Genomic DNA, 19320 nt, shown 5'->3' with positions numbered 1-19320 from the left:
TCAGTGCCAATACAATGCCATGAAAAACAAAACAATATACTGTGATACATCTGCATTACTCATGACACCTAAGAAGAAACTTCTGCCATCTAATTTGGCCAAATAAGCCCCTAAATGAAGTAGTCCATCCAGTTGAAACATCACAGCTGAAACTGGTGAATAACGGATTTTAATCCTCAAATTATTCAAGAGATGAACAAAGCTTTAGATAAACATCTGTAAAAGAAGAATGAAATACACTAAATTACCTAGATTACGGCTGGCTAAAAGGTATCGGTCTTAAAATGTACAGAAGCCAGCTATAACAACAGAAGAAGCAAGTTGTTTTCTTTGTCCAATAGTAATAGGAAAAGCAGTAACAGGCTTACATTGAAGCAAAGGCTAAGTTAGACATTAAAAAACTCCTCCTTTTCAAACTGAGCAGACTGCCTAAAGAACTTTTGGATCCTCCATCACTGACAGTTCTAAGAACCACAGAGGCACATAAAAGGCAAAACAAAACATTGTCAGGAATGGTTGAACACAGTGCTGATTCTGCCCTGAAGCAGAGTGATGTCCCATTAAGAGCCCTCTGCTTTTACTCACACCATTTTTGTCAATTCCTAAGCACAGACTGAGGCATTTCCTTTGTATTTTTTGTGATGCAGAACCTGCTTTCATCAGCCCATTACCCATACATATCCAGACAAGCCCAAAGCACTTTAGCATAATCTACAGCACACTGATTTGTGGAGATTTTTAGGTTTTCAAGCTGAAAGTGAAAGCCATGTATTTCAGGGGGGAAAAAAAACCACACCATTTTTTTCTACTCTTTTCTTTAGTCTTTTTTTCTGTTTTATCTAGAACACTTATCCCTTTCAGCTGCACTACCAGTTCACCCTCTAAAAGCTACAGGCACAGCTGAAAATGATACAGTTCATAAAACTGCATTCTCAACTATTACTGGAAATGGAGCAAAATTGTGTAATACAGGTCCATTTTTGCAAGTCTTTCTGTTAGGAATATCCTGCATTTCAGGTAGTAAGAAAGTGACAAAAGTCAAAATCTAATTCTGTATGGTCCACTGCCACAGACTGAAAGACAATCCACAAACAGCACCCGTAAGTTTTCTCCAACAGAGAGAATTATTAAAATGATCATTTCCTTCCCAAGAGACCCTGGCAAATGCTTCATATGGGTTATGGCTCCCTAGTTTGTTTCATGGAATTGTTACTATCAAAATAGAAACAGACATTTTTTTTTTTTTTTCAGATAAGAATTTCATTAGTCCTTACATCTCAATAAGGCATGAAGAGCAAAGATTTTAAAAAACCCTAAACAATATGATCTTAGTGTTTTCCAGACATTCAACTCCTCAAGTCTACAGTTGATTCACCCAGCAAACTTCCATAAAAGCACGTGAAATAATGGAAACAAGAAGTCTGAAGAACACTGTGGGAGTGGCTGTGAGAACAAGAATATTAATTCACATAGCATTTAGTATCAGCATTTAATATTAATATTATCTGAAGTACTAAATTATTTGGTTGACAGGATCTTTCAACAGGAAAGCTTAATAAACTCTAGTAACTGTTTTGTGAGCAGAAAGATTTATTGCACCAAGAAACTGCTTTTTAAGAATAAATGATGAATTTAGGCCAAGCAAGTAACAGGGACTCCCTCGTTCTGAGTACTTCTCCTGTATCAAGGTGCAGCTTTGCAGCAGAGACACAAACACATGAAAGTCACACCTTTCAAAATGGCATGCAGAGTAAGAGATCCAGAAAGGGCAAAGGTTTTTTATGTCCTCATGTGTATAACAAACAATTTCACCCACTGAACATACAGCATTTTTGAAGCACATTCCAGGATTAGCATTCAGATGACTGAGCATTTAGGCCACAGGAAAGTGGACTGTGGTAACAGTTTTGAGCTGTGCACTGTCATCCAGTAAAGTGTAAAATTCCATTTCACCACAGAAACTTTAAGTTTTTACAGTAGACATCAGTCTATGCTTTGTAATGGTGCTCTTGGTATTGTTGTTAAAGAATATTTTCCTCCTCAGCACATATTTTCAAACAAACTTCAAATATAAAAATCATTAAATCTAAAAAATAATAAAGCTCTTATGGAAGTCCAAGCACTTGTCCAGGAATTATTTACAAAGCTTTTATAGATGTAAACATGTCATTCAGTCACAGTAAATGCATGCAAGCACCCAATGGTAACTTATGGAAGTTTTACCAGTACAAGCATCTTCTATATTTTATAATACAGAATGTAGAGAAAGGAACTTATATTGGTAGTATCTTATTTCCATTAATTTTGAAACCAATAAAATTCAATCAGTATAAAAACATATAAATCTACCACAAAGTAAAGAAGAAACATATTATTTATTCAGAAGATGTTTGTTCTGGACTGAGTCAAGAAAGTTGGATCATATTACCAGGGAGAAAGACATTGTGGAAGTCCTGTAGGTAAATCATGCTCAAGGACAAAATCACTTCTATGCATTTATGCTGTTTTATCACTGTTATGTAGCAAGTACATTAGGAGAAAAGTCGTAACTTTTAACAGTCCCTGGATGTCTTTAAAGAAGGTCAGTTTCTTTCAAGAACAATCACCATGCATCATGTTTGAGACATGTTACTTAAAACATCTCCCATAAGAACAGCAGGCTGGACATGAGCAGTATTTTTTTCATATCTGAGCTCCCCAATCTGTCTTCTACACCCTGCAATTTTCTCTTGTTTCAAACGGGGAAAGAGGGTGCTGATACTGGTAGTTACCACCTCTTATAGGCCAATGTACTGCATTTCATTATTATGACACTGTCACATGAAAAGACATGCTCACCTATAAACATAAGACTCTTACAAACCACACACTACAGCCTTAATGAGAAGTGTGAATGTATATATGCACTTCAACAAACAAATGCCAGAAGGACAAGTACTTCAACTTTCTTAAATAGAAAAGTTGCAAACACTGGATACATTAACTTCACACTGGATACATTAACTTTACAAAGTCAGTATTAAAATTATCACAAGACAAGGTTCTCAGCAACGGAATCAGTGATTTAGTTTATTTATTAATACCTAGGGTCACCTGACACTTTCAGTGTTATGGGAATGGGATGGGTAATTTCATTTTCTATTTTACTTTGTGCCCCTTGGGTGAAAATTATCCTGACCACCACGTGTACAGTTGTGTAACAAAGTAAGCAATGGAATCTTGGCTTATAGGGCCATGCTAATGTGGCCATGTACAAGGGAGCACAAGTACAAGCAGGGGAAAGCAATACTTCACTTTAAGTGACCCTAAAGGACTCACTCAAATTCTAGTGGATGCAGACACACAATTTCTAAGATAATTTAATAACCCACAGGATGAGAAAGAGCGCTGTGTGTTAATCTGTCTCCCTGAGCTCCAACTCCTATTAAAAAGATAGAGCAGGCATCCCAGAGATGGAATTGCCCCATTGTGCATTAAATCACTACCAGCACATAATTCTGTATTGGTACAAGGAATGAAAGAAGCATCTTGCAATAAGGGTAAGTTTCCATTGCACACTTCCAGATGAGCATGCTGCAGACAAGACAAACAAGTAAGTACTGTACTGGGAGTATTAATTCTGACATTCCTTAATTTCAAAGTGTTGACATTTTATACTATTTTTACATACATATGCATTTCAATTCTGCCCAAACCAACTGCTTTTATAAGCCAACACTGACAAGTATAAAAGTCTTCTTGTCTCAGGCACTGGTTGATCACTTTTCCACTTGGGATACTGCTTGTCTTCCTTTAAATAACAAATTATGACAACCAGCAATAACAGCCACCTCCTCATGCACAGGAAGCTCAACAGTGTCACTGATCGTATGATTATTTCACTGCTCCTACAAAGAAACTGGCTTTATAAAAAGGAAGGACCCTATCAACTAAAGAAACATTTGTGGTACATAATTAAAATGTGGTGATAGTGGGTTCCACATATTATACACTATTTTTCACATGAAAACCCAATATTTTACTGGAAAAATACAAAGAATTTACCCCATCAGCATTCCAAATTAACTTAAAATGTTTTGTATTTAACTGAGTCTTGTAAATATGAATTAAGATGAAAGTTTTACTAAATTATGTATCCAATTGGTCTTGACCAGCAGCTCACTAAAGAAATTTTCTGAACCCTCTTTGTAAACTTTAGAAATAGATATAAATTGGATATAGATAATAGATATAAATAGGATTTCTTATTCCAAAAAATTTTGACCACAAGGTCAAAGACTTTAAAGCTTGGCACTTCTATCCTAGTTACATAACACTGTGGACCTGAGCAATATATTTAACTATCTTCACATGAGCAATGGAGATGTTTAACATGCTACCCAGTCACTGAAATTCTGCAAGAAAATTGGAGAGAGAAATTAGGTATTGCCACAAGTTTCTATGGAAAAGCTTATTGCAATGAGCCTTCAGATCCTGTAACTCGTCAGCCAAGGAGATATCACTTTTTCCCACCACATTTTTTCAGTTTCTTCACCAACATATGGTATCCTAGCATGTGGCATATAAAAATATCTTCTGTGATAGAAAAAGCCATTTTGAACCCTACAGACATTATCATTTTGAAATTTGGTCTACATAAAAAAAACCTCAACAGCTATTCGACACATCCACTATTGAATTTTAAGTAAGTATCCACCTTATATAAATAGATTTACAATTAATTTATATTTTTAAAAAAAATCACTGCTGCTGAAGGAAATAAGTTAACATAGCTTATAAATGCAACCTATAAAAAAGTCACAGGAATTAATTATATGTAACCTGAAGATCAGGCTTAAAAGTACATAAATTAACCCCAAACAATTATTTATCTAAAATAGTCATCTTCAGGTTTGCTTTCCAAAAACAGATGGACTTATAATATAAATTAAATGAAATTTAAATTACAAAATGAATTTAAGATGACAAACAGCCAAGTGAAAGTGTTGGGTTTTTTTTTTCTAAAATATAGAGCACCAAGTAGAATAAGTTCTGCATCCAAACCCAAATATCTGGAAGCCAGCAAAACAGAAGACAGTGGGCACTTCCAAATGTTTCCAAGCCTTTAAACTTCTCAAAGATGTTCAGTACAGACATTTGCTTCATTTGAAACCCTGACTTTTAAGCAATCACAGGAGTCCCCATAGCTGACGCAAAATCTGTGAGGCTGCAAAAACCCTACAGCTCAAGTAAAGAGGTTTGAATCTTACTTCAAAGACATCACTAACTTTCTATCTCAACGAAGCTTTGGGTAGAAAATAATCAAAATCTACTTACAGCCACCATTATACTCCACATATTTTAAATATAAGCAGACTAAATTTGTAGGGGCCTTAAACTTAGTTTAACCAAAAAATGCTATGTAGAATTTTCCAAAGGTTGCCATTTCACCAGTTTAAAGAAATTTACTTCATATACAATCCAGTCTTCTCTTCTAGTCAATATCAGTTTCCACAGCAAATTGGCACATCAGAATAGCTAAAGCACGTGAAATGTTATCCAGTCACCATACCCTCTCCTCTCGTTTTTTGGTTTGTTTTTTTTTTTTTAATTTCCTTCTGAATGAAAGAAAAAAGGCAGAATATGATGAAAACCTTTATTTGTATCTAACAAAATTTATTTAACACAGTAGGTAACAGACAAGCTGTTACCCTTTGTTCCTCTTAAGTCAATAGAAATAGACTCGTATCTTTTGTCTTCATTAACTCTAGAAGGCACCTAGGGAAATTAGCAGAGTTAGGCTAAAATTAGGTTTTGGAATACTGTTGAAGAGCCATGAAAATTGTCTTTCCTCATGGAGATTCACCTCTTATTTAGGGAAACGTAATTATTTTTTGTTTCTGAGTTTTATAGAAGGTAAACACAAATTATCTCCTAATTCAGGAAGTCCATTAATGTCCTTTACTCACAAAATACTTAGGAACTGACAGGAATATCAAACAGATTACCCTAGGGTGCAGTTCTGTTCAGTTACAAGCATTTCAAAGTGACACATGCCTTGTACATCAGAACAGAGGTTGGCAGTAACTGTTTGCCACCAAGGATTTTAAACAACTGCAAAGTGATGTACACCTCACCATTTGGCAGCCCAGGAAATAAGTTCCAAAGCCATTTCCCTAAGAAAACTCAGTCAGGCATTATTATACAAACAAAATTAAAAGAAGCAGGCTAGCCTGGCTCAATGATATTTAAATAAATAAATAAAATAGTATATGTATGAGGTATGGATCTCATTACCCTCAGTTAAGCTGCTCTGTTAGTGGGGGAACAAGGGGATACTTCTGCCCCACATTACAGCAAAACTCTCTTTATTTCATCATAATAAGATGTTCTACTCTGGGGTAGCATCGCTCTACTACACCCCACTGTCTTCCTGAACTGGGAACCAAGCCCAAAAGCCCAACAGTTTTACTGATTCCACCAAGAACCCCCTCACTGTTAACAATAATTTCAATGAAATGCAAACACTACTCTATAATCATGTAAAAGTAACCTCTCTTAGTGAAAAGAGTCCACATCACAATCCTGGAATTTATGAAATTCTTATTTTACCAGCTGGAAAATACAATGGTTAGAAGGCAAGTATGTCAGAGCTACAACCCTGATTGTACCCACCACTCTAATTGGAAAACTAGATCTCCAAATCTTCATTTTGCCCTCCAAGCCTGGATCTAAACCCTGAAATATTTAAGCTGCTAAGATGGTGAGTTTGCAAAACTTAAAGGGTCTTTTCAGCTAACAAGAATCTTTCCATGTAGTGTAAGCCACCAGAGAACAAAACACTGTCTTACCTATATGCACTGGCTCCTGGAGGGATGCCTAAAGACTCAAAATATGAACTCACAGAACAGCTTTCCTGCTCCTTCCAGGAATTATTCTCAGAAGGAATGAGCCCAGACATCAAAAGAATTTGGGACACTGAAAGGAAACAGTTTATCTGCCTCCAGCTGGTACCTGCTCTGTGTTTAGGCCCAAAGGATATACCCTGCTACAGACAGCATCTTTCAATTCATGTCAACTGGCAGATCTTTTAAGATTTCTCAAACTACCTTCCCAAGCAAAGATTTACTTTGATTGCAAAGATTTACTTTGATTTGATTTAGCATCTGAGCTTACTCACAGAATTAGTCCCAAGGACTTGCAGCTTTGGTTCGCCTGATTCCAGCAGCTTGGCCACCATATGAAGGAAACTTTCCACAAATGGTTTTATGCTTTGAGAATGGCAGGCCATTAGAAGTTGGTCCAGTGCCTCCATGGCAATTAAAACATAACTGGAAATTAATTAGAGAGACTCACATAAAGACATATTGCATTTATCATTGACTCAATTAGTTCAATTTAGGTTCTTACCACATAAAAAAGAAAAGAAAGAATGACACATATTTCCCCCTGTATAAAAATGACACTTAGTGTTATTTCCTACATACATATTTTCTCGTTTTTTCTCTTTTTTCTGGGGGGCAGAGGGTGGGTAGGAGGAAGGGGAAGTGGGGAATTGAGAGTTGGCCACTTACTCTTTCTATAGTTAAAACAATAGCTTCAGATGTCGTGAAGACAAAAAAAATGACAGCCTGTGATGGAGGTTGCCTTCCTTTGCCAATTCCTGCCATTTCTTAGACTCAATATATCTCACTTAAGTATTTGATTTAGCCAAAAGGGCTAAAAAGAAAGGGTGTATTGGGCTCACATAGCCAGGTGTTAGCAGCAAGGGGCTGCAGGGGTGGTTTCTGTGAGAATCCAGGAGCTACCCCCAGGGCAGACACAGCCAGCTCCAGCCAGCTCCAAGACCAACCCAACATCTCCCAAACCTGAGCCCCTCACAGACACTGGAAGTACCCACAGGTAAGCAGATATCCATAGCACAGACCATGGAGGACTCCAAGCTGGAGCAGGTGGATGTGCCCTGAAGGAAGCTGCTGCCCATGGAAAGGCCCTGCTGAACAGGCTCTTGGCAAGCCCCATGGAGAGGGGCCCATGCAGGAGCTTTTCTGGCAGGATCTGTGATCCCATGGGGGACCCATGCTGGAGCAGCCTGTTCCTAAAGGACTTCACCCTGTGGAAAGATGCCATGCTAGAGCCATTCTTGAAGGACTGTCTACAAGGACAGACCCCATGCTGGAGCAGAGTGAGAGTGTGAGGAAGAAACACCAGGAGACACAGAATGTTATGAGCTGACTGCAGACCCCATTCCTAATTTGCACTGCTTCGTGGGGGTGGAGGTAAAGGACTTGGGAGTGAAGTTGAGCCTGGGACAAAAGAGGGCTGGAGGAAAGATGTTTTTTAGCTTTGCCTTCATTTCTCACTATCCTGCTCTGTCATTAATTGGAAATAATTAAATCAATCCTCCCCAAGTCTCTTTTTTCCCATGATGGAACTGAGTGATCTCCCTGTCCTTATCTCAACCCGTGAGTTTTCCATTTTTTTTTTTCTCCATCTGGCTGAGCAGGAGGAGTGAGAGCAGCTGGATGGGCAACTGGCAGCCAGACAAGGTTAACTGCCCACAAAAGGACTGGATCTGTCTTGCCTTCCAGACTTGATCAGAACAAACATGATGAAATTCCATGACTTGTTAGCATCTATTTTTAATGCTGTGACTTCTCTCCTTACCCATAGCGATGTCTGACCACATCCCTGCTCAGTCTTTCTGCCAGGTAAGCCCCAATTCGATCCAGCTTCTCTGGTGCAGAAACTGCATAGAAAGTCAGCTTCTCCATGTCAGCTTTAACAAGACCATCCTAAAACCAGAAATATAAATCAGAAAATTAAACAGTTCATAGGAAACATAAAGCTTTCCAAGTGTTTTTTTCCTTTTTTTCTAATTAACATTTAAAGATCAGAGCCTTACAGACGGAAATAAGCCACAGGGAAAAAAAACCCAAACTTCTGAGCAAAACTGCCATCAGCTTAGCTGCAAAAATCAGCAACATGAAACAACTAAAATATTTTTTAAGCAAATGAAGCAGTTAGCTTGCTCCACCATTTCTTTGTGAGGGAAGGGGTATTCTAAGAGAAGGTATGTAGTGAGATCTGTAACCAGCTCTAAGACACACCTCTTTCCTACTAGCACAACGTAATTTTTTTCTGTTCCAATCATCCCCCCTAAAGTATATTCAAAGCATAATTTTGACAAAATATACAAACAAGATTGTAGTTTAAATATTTTATATTGCAGTTTAAATATTTTATTTCTTCAGTGTCAGAGCTCGAAGGAGGCTGACCTCCAGACACCTGAAGGCTAATTGTCAGAACAGGATCAAAGATTATCATATTAGCTCCAATGTGAACAGCAACATGGATCTACTCAAATGAGGTTATAATCATAACTATCATGTAAGCAGGTTAAGGCTTTTTGTCTTTTTATCTTTTTTTTTTCCTGGAAGATCATAAAAACATTTATTTTTCAAATAAATTACTTAGAAGCTTTTAAAACACTCATTATTGATTAATGGATTTTACCAAGCAAATCTTCTCATACTTTCAAGAAGTTCAGCAACTCAAGGGAAACATCATGGACTGGCCTGTGCCTGCACTGAGTCAATGAATATTAACCAAAGCAGAGACTAAGAAGTGCCAACTCAGAGCTACTGAGTAAGATTTAAACTATTTACAATACAACTGTAGCAATTCCAGGTGTTTCTTCACCTGTATCAAAAAGGAGATTAGAACAAATAAGCCTATACAACCATACTGCCCCCTGCATTCTATATACTGCATACACAGAAAACATTTCCTTTAAAGCCAGTAACATGCACTTACATAATCACTGGCACTCAGTAACAACACAATTTAAAAGAAAAGACCACATATTTTGTAACATATAAGCCAAATACTATGCAAATACTGACTGTTCCGCTTAGCTCTACTATAACAAAAGATATAAAAATTTGGTAACACAGTTAAAAAAATAGAGCAACGTAAGTTCTTGATCAGTCTGAGCTGTCAAATGATTATGTGTAGACATGGTCATTACTAAATGGTACATTGAAGTTACTTATTTTCACAGAGAGTAAGAGGCTTTAATATAGCTCCAAGATTATTGCAGTGAATGGGAAAGAAATAAAATTGCAGATGAGTACCTGGAGAAATTTAAAAAACCAAACACCAGAAAAACCTTTTTGGGTCACAACAGTCTACCAGAACTATAAAAATGTTCATAGTCGTAAGTCAAGAGTTAAAAAATTTAAATCCTGTAGAAAACCAGAAAATGTTCACACCTGAAACCACAAGACAGCATTCATGGTTCTAAGAAGTGATGAAGTCAAGTGCTACCTCTGCAGCAGAACACCTTCTTTAATTAAATCTCTATTTCTCTGAGCAAAACATACTAATTTTATTTATCAATGTGCAGACCTGCTTTGGAAATGGACTTAGACAAGATGATCTATATGGGACCCTCTCCAGATAAATTATTCTACTAACCTCTCTTAAAGCTATCAAGTGCTAAAGCAGAATTTATGGCAAAACATTAAAAGAGAAAAGAAAAAATAAAATCTAAAAAAAAATTGCTACAGCAGTAGCTATAACCAAAAATCTTCAAACACCAACTCCTTAAAATTTTAAAGTCATGACTCACTTTTGGATCTTCAGGAAATATGTTATCTACCAGACGCTTGTAGCGAGGTCGCAGCGCAGCACAGCAGCAGCAAACACCTGCAGAGAGATTTACCCAACAGGATTTAGGATGCACTTCTAGAGACTCATTTGAAAGGACAAGCTGACAGGCATGGAGGAAGAAGATAACACTGAATTCAGCTTGCTATCAGCAATAAAGTAAAAACAAGGGAATTGAAAGTAAATACAAATAAGTCAAATCAGCAAAACTAATATCACACTGTAATACGTGAGAAAATATGCAAGCATCTCGGGTGCTAAAAATGCACCTGTCATCCACACCTAAAAACATGCAGAAAAGTCAGAGCATTTTAAAATTTAGTTATATTAAAACCAAAACTACTTTATTTGAGGGTTTATCTTCATTCTGAATCACTGTTTCAAAACATCAAGATGTGGATTATGTTCATTGTTCTAAAAAAGAAAATAAAAATGAAATCTGTTTTAAAGGCACCCATATAAACCATAATATACGAAACAAGCTCTGCCTTCCTGTTCCTTATCCTTTATCCTTCCATTTACTGGGCATCAGTGAAATGACAGTCACTTGAAGCAGAGAAATTGATTTTTTTTATCTCATACTACTGCCACTAGTCCATATAATCAGAGCAATGCATGTCACTTCGATTTTATTAATTTTGAAAGTCATACTGCCTGCTCTGGAAAGATAACAAACCTGCAAAGCACAAAAATAAATAATAAATATAAAGTTTCTAGGTACCTGTCCAGCTGTTTATCAGGGCAGACTTATTTCCTTTTAATTTTTTTTTTTGACAAACCAGGTTTGAAATGTTTCAGTGGGCATATCTGACTAACTCACTGGTCAGGCCTCAGATCAACGTCAAAGCAGCTCTAATGCACAAGAACCACTGAGTAAACAATAACACAATAATAATATATCAAGCATACACGCAGATCATTTCTTTCAAGTCTCAACACGTGAAGGATTCAGAGTAGCTAAATACCTTGCAAATGCCTTATTAAATGTATCCATTTGCATACTCAAAATAATCTCGTAACACTTTGCTAAAAATAGTAAAAAAAGGAAAACAATAAAGAATACCTTGGAATAAACTTTTGATGATTATAATTTATCTGCAAATGCATCAAGACTTGTATTTCGTTACTTAAGATATCTAAGTAATCTAAGTAAAGTAGTGGTTTTTATCCATATTTATCAAAACATCTGGGAGATTCATGACAAAGACTTCCCCTGCTGTACTTGTTTTTTATTACAAGATTCTACAGGAGTAGACATTCTCTCTCTATTGCACCTGTTTTCTGATATTATTAATCTTTTGGACAAAAAATCTTTTTTGCTCATGCTTTGACAACTTAATTATTGCAATTTATTTAATTAAATACAATTATTGAAGACAGACCTATGATTTTAAAACTGTGCACTAACTCCAAGTTCTCCCCAATGGTCCTGATTTCTCCCCAGCTCATGAATTAGAGAGTCCTGTATCATCAGTAAGATCAACACTGACTTATGACCTCAATACACAATTATGAAAACAAAAAGCACTCAAGGAATAAACAACTGGAACACTGAGAATTTTTTTGTTAAATAGTACTTTGTTACTACTGTCAAGTTCTTCACACAACTCCTGCTGATGTCCTACTGACAGAGGTCTAACAAATGTGAAAATCTACATTTACATAAAAGCTGCAGGCATGAAGTAAGTAAAATCAAGGTTCTTTAATATGCCACTGGCAAGTGTAGGCACTTAAAGAGGTTAAACCCTATTTGACTTAAAATAGAAATAATTTAGACAGTTCTACAAGATATTATATTGAGAGTATGCTGTACAATATTTTAAAAATAAAATCTTAATAAGAAAGGAGTACTGTATTAGTGTCTAGTATATAATTCTGTATTAGGAGATTCAAGTAAGACCATCAAAATCCACCCAAAAAGACATCATAGTGCTAAATATATCTTGAGTTAGGTATGCAACTGTGCACTTGGCTGAGCACTCTCTGTATTTGGTGCTCCTGCTTGGTTTTTTACCTTATGGTTGATCATTAACTTTGGTCCACAGTAAACAGTATGTTTGATTACGACTAAATACAGCAAAATAGTCTAACAATAACTGCAGCAAAATATTTTGATATTAAAAATACTTTTACAATTCCTTTCTCCTTTTTTTAAGTTACAGAACAAGAAAATCTTTGCAAAGAACTGCAATTTAAATCTTAAAATGGTGTTTTAAACCCATGTTAATTACATAAATTTAACATAAAATCTGGATACAGTTACTCCTTTGAGATGGATAAAAAAGATCAGATAACGGTAGCAACTCATTCTGGCAGCCTTACCAGATGGTTTCAGTTAATGGAAACATAATATTGTTGAAATACTGCTCTTCAAATTTATGGCACATGGTGAATTTTGACACCAAAAAAAGGCCTAACAGTAAGTATATATAAGATTTAACATTTTCTCCCCATCTTGGATTTTAGGCAGTATCTTTACATTGCTATGCATTTAATTATAGAACAGTTTACATGGAAAAAACCCATAAACTTGTCAAAAATTCTTTATCATCAAAGTATAAACCTAAAATTAATATGATGTCAATACCATCAAAAGAACTTCCTACATTAAACAGAACAGTCTAGCATCAGAAACGGATACTTATTCTGTCAAAGCTTTCAGCCTCCAAGCAGAACACTATCAGAAATACAACTGACAGGCACTCCAAACAGCACAGAAAAAAACGACAACCAAAAGCAAAAACCAAAACAATTAACAGTCATGACATGGATTTTGTTGAAAAACTACTAATCATTGCATAGTTATGTAATTTTGATATAACCATGAAAGATTAATAAAATCGCAGGAATAGGTTTAAAGAATGCATGAATATAAGAAAAACAAAACAAAAAAAAACCAACAAAACAAAATCCCCAAAAAATCAAGTGAACAACTTACATTAAAAATAACCCATAAAATTTAGGAACATTTTACTACATAGACCAAAAATATGAATCTTGTAAAAGACGAACAGAAGATGAGTAATTAAAAAGGGATTCCCTACATCTTGAATACCAATTTAACACAGATAAAAATTTATCCAAATAAACACATTCATTTCACATAAATAAACTGTTTTGTAGGTCTGTAGAACACAGTCAGGTAAAAAGAGCCTGTTCCATTTTATGCAGATTTATTGAGGAAAAATCCTATGACAATTCCTTTTCAGTGTTAGGCAAAATATGCATTTTAATGGCCTCCCCTTTACAGACATCTTTACATCATTTTAAGCAAGTAAATATAAAGGTACAACCAACATCTACAGAGAACTCCACACTGTAACAGGATAGTTTAATGTAAAAGGTTCAAAAAACCTTATTTGCTTCTGCAAGAGTGGGATTTTTATCAAGTTCAAACATGCACATTCTCTTCTGCTAAAGGAGTCCTTAATCTGTATTTTACATGTTAAGACTGTACACATTTACCAGCTGCATGGGTATTTCTTTTACACATATTTATTCTACACAACAGCAGTAAGATACAGCCCCACTATCAGAAAATGGGAATTTCACCTACCCAAACACATACACGGTCTCGGTTCAAAAGCAGAATTATAATCATAAGCTTTTTCTTGCTCAACAGTTGGAACTTGCACATACTGCCTCATCCTGGATATGAATTCACTCCCCGGGAACTCTCCCAGAAATTCGCTCTCTCACACTCACATAGCTGCGGTTACTTCCCGCGAGGTCTCTGCAACACTGTAAGCTTATCTGATCAGCTCAGTGACATCTGCATAAAGCCACCAAGCACGTGAAAAACTTCAGTATCAAATTCTGTTAACAAGGCCAGGCACAAGAGAAAAGAATAAAAGATACATTGTCAATGTGTGATTCTCAGCTCCTCGAATGAAACTGCACAGTTTCACTGCTTCAACTTGCCCAGAACACACAGTTCATTATTTCTCTGACTAGATGTAAAAAATCCATACAGTTTCAGGAAAAACTATCCTCAGTCAGCTGCCACAGATCACTGTAGAGTGATAAATATTTTAGCAAAACCTACTCCCTTGGTCCTCCTGGGGAACAGACAGAGAGAAATGTATATAAGGCACACTGCTGTCCAAAAAGACTTTTTCTAACAGAAAAATTTACCTCTAAGATTAAAGAAACAATCTAGAAATAATGAAATTATCTCTAATAATACTTCCAAATTTAAGAACCAAGGATTACAGAACTTAAATCATTAACATGATTATGACACATGAGGTAGAAAATCAATTTTGAGTTATGCAGTTCTGAAGTTATTTTCCAGCTTCCCATTAATTCTCAGCATTTATTGTTTCACTTCCTACATTACATCCACTTGGGCAACACAAATTCAGGATTTTCATACAGACATTTTTATAAACCCTGGAAATTATATGCACTGCTTTTAATAAAAACACAGCTAACAATTTCCACTACATAAAAATTCTATACCAATTCTAGACCTAGGAGGTAAGTGCTAATAAACTCAAAGAAAAGCCTAAGCTGCACAGAAACTGTCACCACATAGTTTACTACAGGAATCCTTATGGTGTAAATTAGAAAAACGTGTATTACAATAAAGCTGTATTTCAAATTAGTTTCTCTGAATATTCATGCTACATCTTACTCATGCAAAATTGCTGGAAAACAAAACCTTCAAGGTGGATTTAAACATAAAACACCAAGTTCTGCCCATCAAGTTAAAAACTGCCACATTATTTTCTTCTTTATCAAAACCTAGGAAAAAGGAAAATAGATCAGCTCTTTTATCTAATACTGGAATTTCTTCCAAAGTTTTGTAATGTTGTCTAATATTGTTGTCAGCTGTTTACAGAGCATTAATAATCTGAAGCAAGATTTCATGTTCAATCACTGAATATTTTTGTTACGTCCCAATCTTGGATCTGGTCATCCCTAACTTATTTGCTATCTTCCAAACTTTAAAAAAAAAAATCTCATTCTATCAAAAAATGGTATAACTAACATAAAAGTTTCAATCTAAAGAAAAATGCACGTTTTGCTAATATCAAGAAACTGAGCAATATTAAAATTACATTTGGTTGCTCAATGTAGTTAAATATAACCACGTAAAAATTTACTTGGCTTTAATATATTAAACTTTCATTTTGCCTATTTTTCTGTATCGGAGATGAAAAATATAAATAAATAAATTACTTTCAAATATCCTGGCGAAAGTGCATAAAATAACACTTCAACCATAATCACCATACCTCATTATTTCCTGAACTGTTAGTATTAGTTGACGCATTTAATTCAGAACTAAAATTATTTTCAAGGGCATTCCTATTCCACTATGAAAAAGAGATCAGACATTTTATAGCAAGGAAATTATTCCAGCCATATAAGGGAGTTAATTAAAAATATTCTTCACTCTGCTATAAAAAGAACCACTGCTGTAAGGATGTGCTGATCAGCCATTGCAATGTCCCTGAATTGCACTCCCAGAGGGCACAGTGGACTCATCATTTAGGCAGGATGAAGTCACATCCCCCAGATGAGCCTCTCCTCCCCTCACCCAAGTGCCAACTGACTTTTAAGTGGCCAAGCCTCTCTCCATCAAAATGTAGCAAAGAAAATGTCCAACATGCAGATGAAATTTTTGTATTGAGAACATGATATTCATCTTGATGTGAACATCTGACCCCTCCCATGACAGCAAACCCTCAGTAACACCTAACAGGGAAAATTCCATCCATACCTAGGTTTGGCAATTTTACATTTATTTGAAAATATTTTGGTACTATATTTATTTAGATGAAAACAAAACCCAAAAAACCAGCTTTCTTCTTAGAATGTCTTACAGTAAGCTAAAAAGTTAACTGAAGTTAATTCTGGTGCAATACGACTTCAAGAAGAGTTCTTCCAAACTGGAATCATAGAATCATTAAGGTTGGAAAAGACCTCTAAGAGTATCAAGTTCAACCATCAATGCAGCACCATGTTCACCATTAAACCATGTCCTGAAGTGCCACATCCATACATTTTCTGAACACTTCCACGGATGGTGACTCCACCACTCCCCTGGGCAGCCTATCCCAGAGCCTGACCACCTTTTCTGTGAAGATTACTTTCTTAATACCCAATCTCAACCTCCCCTGGTGCAACTTGAGGCCATTTCCTCTTGTCCTGTCACTTATTACTTGGGAAAAGAGACCAACCCCCAGCTGGCTACATCCACCTTTCAGGGAGTTGTAGACACTGGTAAGGTGCCCCCTGAGCATCCTTTCCTCCACGCTGAACACCCTCAGCTGCCTCAGCTGCTCTTCATCAGACTTGTGCTCCAGACCCTTCCCCAGCTCTGTTGCCCTTCTCTGGACACCTTTCAGGACCTCAATCTCTTTCTTGCTGTGAGAGACCCAGAATTCGAGGTGTGGCCTCACCAGTGCTGAGTACAGTGGAACTGTCACTGCCCTGGTCCTGCTGGCCACACTGTTGCTGATACAGGCCAAGATGCCACTGCCCTTCTTGGCCATCTGGGCACACACTGGCTCATGTTCAGCCACTGCTGACCAACACTCCCAGGTCCTTTTCTGCCAGCTTCCCAGCCACTCTTCTCCAAACCCGTAGCACTGCATGGAATCAGCATGAAGAGATGCACACCTTGCTATGATGAAAAGCATGTAACAGTAATTTGAATATAAACTTTTGGTGAAAGCAAGAAGTGTCAACGCACATGAAGTTATGAATAAGAAGTAGGGAAAAAATCCCAAGCTAGTCAAATAATGCTCACCAGCAAGCTTCTTCAATGAAGTACTCTTTCCAGAGCCAGTAGCAATTAAATCCCCCTGGAAGGTATTATCCATGGGACAGTGTGTTTTAAATCCATTAAAATCCATTAAAAGAAAGTTTTCCACTACATCAGGTTCTCCAGTTGCATTCCTTAAGTTCTACCACCAGCAGTGTTTCCATACTGTCTCTCCTTTCTCCCACCTTTGCTCGTTTCACATAGTAACTTTGTTTTACTTGCTCATTTCTGTTCTCCCAAACACCGCCTCCTCCTTTCCTGCTCTGAGATAGCACTGTCACTCTCTATTTTTAATACAGCATTAAAATTACCTAAAGCTAATATGGTTCCAGTGGAAGAAGCTCTATGACATTAGGAATTTTGCTTAATTCCTGGCCTTACTTATATTCCTATTAAGCTGGCCAATACCATTTGCTTCTCATCACTGAAGCAATCCAAGAAAGAGACTTTAGGAGACTGGAAAGGCACATTTACATAAATCTCCTTGACCTCTCTTCATCACAGCTGGCACTGATAATCTGTTCAGAGAAAAAAAACAAATGGGCTAAGTCCAACTTTCATTCCTGCTTTCACTATTTGGTTTGCAGTTGGGAAATAAGTTTTAGGGGATAAATCCAGAGGAGAGAAAAAGAAAACCAAACACAGAGGTTTTGTGTTATCATATTCCTATTTCTAAACAAATACTGATTTCATAACAAGGTGTCTCATAAATCAGTGATAAATGCGACATAAGTAAACTACTGGACTAAAGGAGACAGGGAGTGAAAGAGAGGCTCATAGTGCTTTGTGTATTCTCTGAAGCATATGAACTGCTATTATTCCTCCATCCAGGCAAACAGCAGAGCACAGAATGGACTCCTAACACTGACAAAACATACACTGTGCGCATCCAGTAACACACTGAGCCAGGAGGACACTCTTTACTTAATTCAGAATAATAGAAGTAAAGAAAGACTGACATTATCACAGCAGCCATCTTCTACTTCTGCTACTTAACAAAAATATTTTGACCAATCTCTGCTTGTCCAAATGCCTGGCTCCCCCCAGCATTGATGGGTACCAGTGAATGGGAGTCTCCCCAGCACAGTGATGATCCTGGCACAGAAGTAACTTCCCAGTTCCAGACAATCCTGTGCAAAGGCTGCCTTCACTTTGACCCTAAGTTATTCTCTAACCCAGATGAGCCATTTTCAGAATCCTGCACCCTTGAACACTTGCCAGGTGCAAAAGACAGTTGCAGGTGACAGTGAGGAGTGCTGTGAACTTCATATGTGCTCAAAGGCCAACTAACTTGCTTTACACTCTTCCATGAGTTCCACTGAGATAGGGGATTGCAACACCTGCACCTCTCCTACCACCTCATTCCCACTTTGTTTCAGCTTAAGGAGCAATAGCTAACACCAAAGACCATACTACAGAAGAGGCTGGTGCACCTCCAGATTGGCACGGACACTGAAGGAGAGGAAAGATACTACACAAGGCAGGGCTGAAAGGTAACAGGCCAAGCAGCAACACTTAGCCTATCTGTAGGGTGGCCAGAGGTGGGTAACATGCAATTCTTGAGGGGTAGCAGAGCTAAAGTTATGCCAAAAGGGTCACTGTCTGCCTCTGGCACCTTCAACCTATACTTCTGATCAGCAGGTTGGCCAACTATAGGTAAAAATATATACACTTGGCCAAACACCTCAAAAAACTTTGGTGGCTAAGTCCAGGCTACAGCATGCCTCCCAGATGCTCAAGCTGGTCAGACCTTTTCTTCCCAGTCCCAACTCCAGGCAGCACAGCAGACTGCTGACAGGGACTTTCTTTGTGCCACTCTGCCCATGCTCAGTTTTAGTTTTAAAATTTCTAATCTACATGTTCCACACTTCTCATTCCATTGCACTTCCTCACAC

General features: G+C 37.1%; 1 protein-coding gene across 13 annotated transcripts in view; it reads right to left on the bottom strand.

The window, feature by feature from the left end:
* Window positions 1-19320, bottom strand: part of EFR3A (EFR3 homolog A) — a 76066-nt gene that overhangs the window by 42364 nt on the left and 14382 nt on the right. For 9 of the 13 annotated variants that reach the window (XM_085053592.1, XM_085053593.1, XM_085053598.1 and 6 more), the window contains 3 exons: window positions 10613-10689; window positions 8647-8774; window positions 7160-7310 (listed from right to left, as the gene is read on the bottom strand). In XM_085053592.1, coding sequence (XP_084909718.1) covers window positions 7160-7310; window positions 8647-8774; window positions 10613-10689 — 356 coding nt within the window. Of the gene's footprint in view, window positions 1-7159; window positions 7311-8646; window positions 8775-10612; window positions 10690-14206; window positions 14360-19320 lie in introns of those variants that run through there. The other 4 variants (XM_085053588.1, XM_085053589.1, XM_085053591.1 and 1 more) reach the window with 3 other exon arrangements.

The sequence above is a fragment of the Lichenostomus cassidix genome, chromosome 2 (assembly GCF_008360975.1).
Source record: "Lichenostomus cassidix isolate B80296 chromosome 2, HeHo_3.0, whole genome shotgun sequence".
NCBI lineage: Eukaryota > Metazoa > Chordata > Aves > Passeriformes > Meliphagidae > Lichenostomus > Lichenostomus cassidix.
This window is presented reverse-complemented; position numbering and strand designations above follow the sequence as displayed.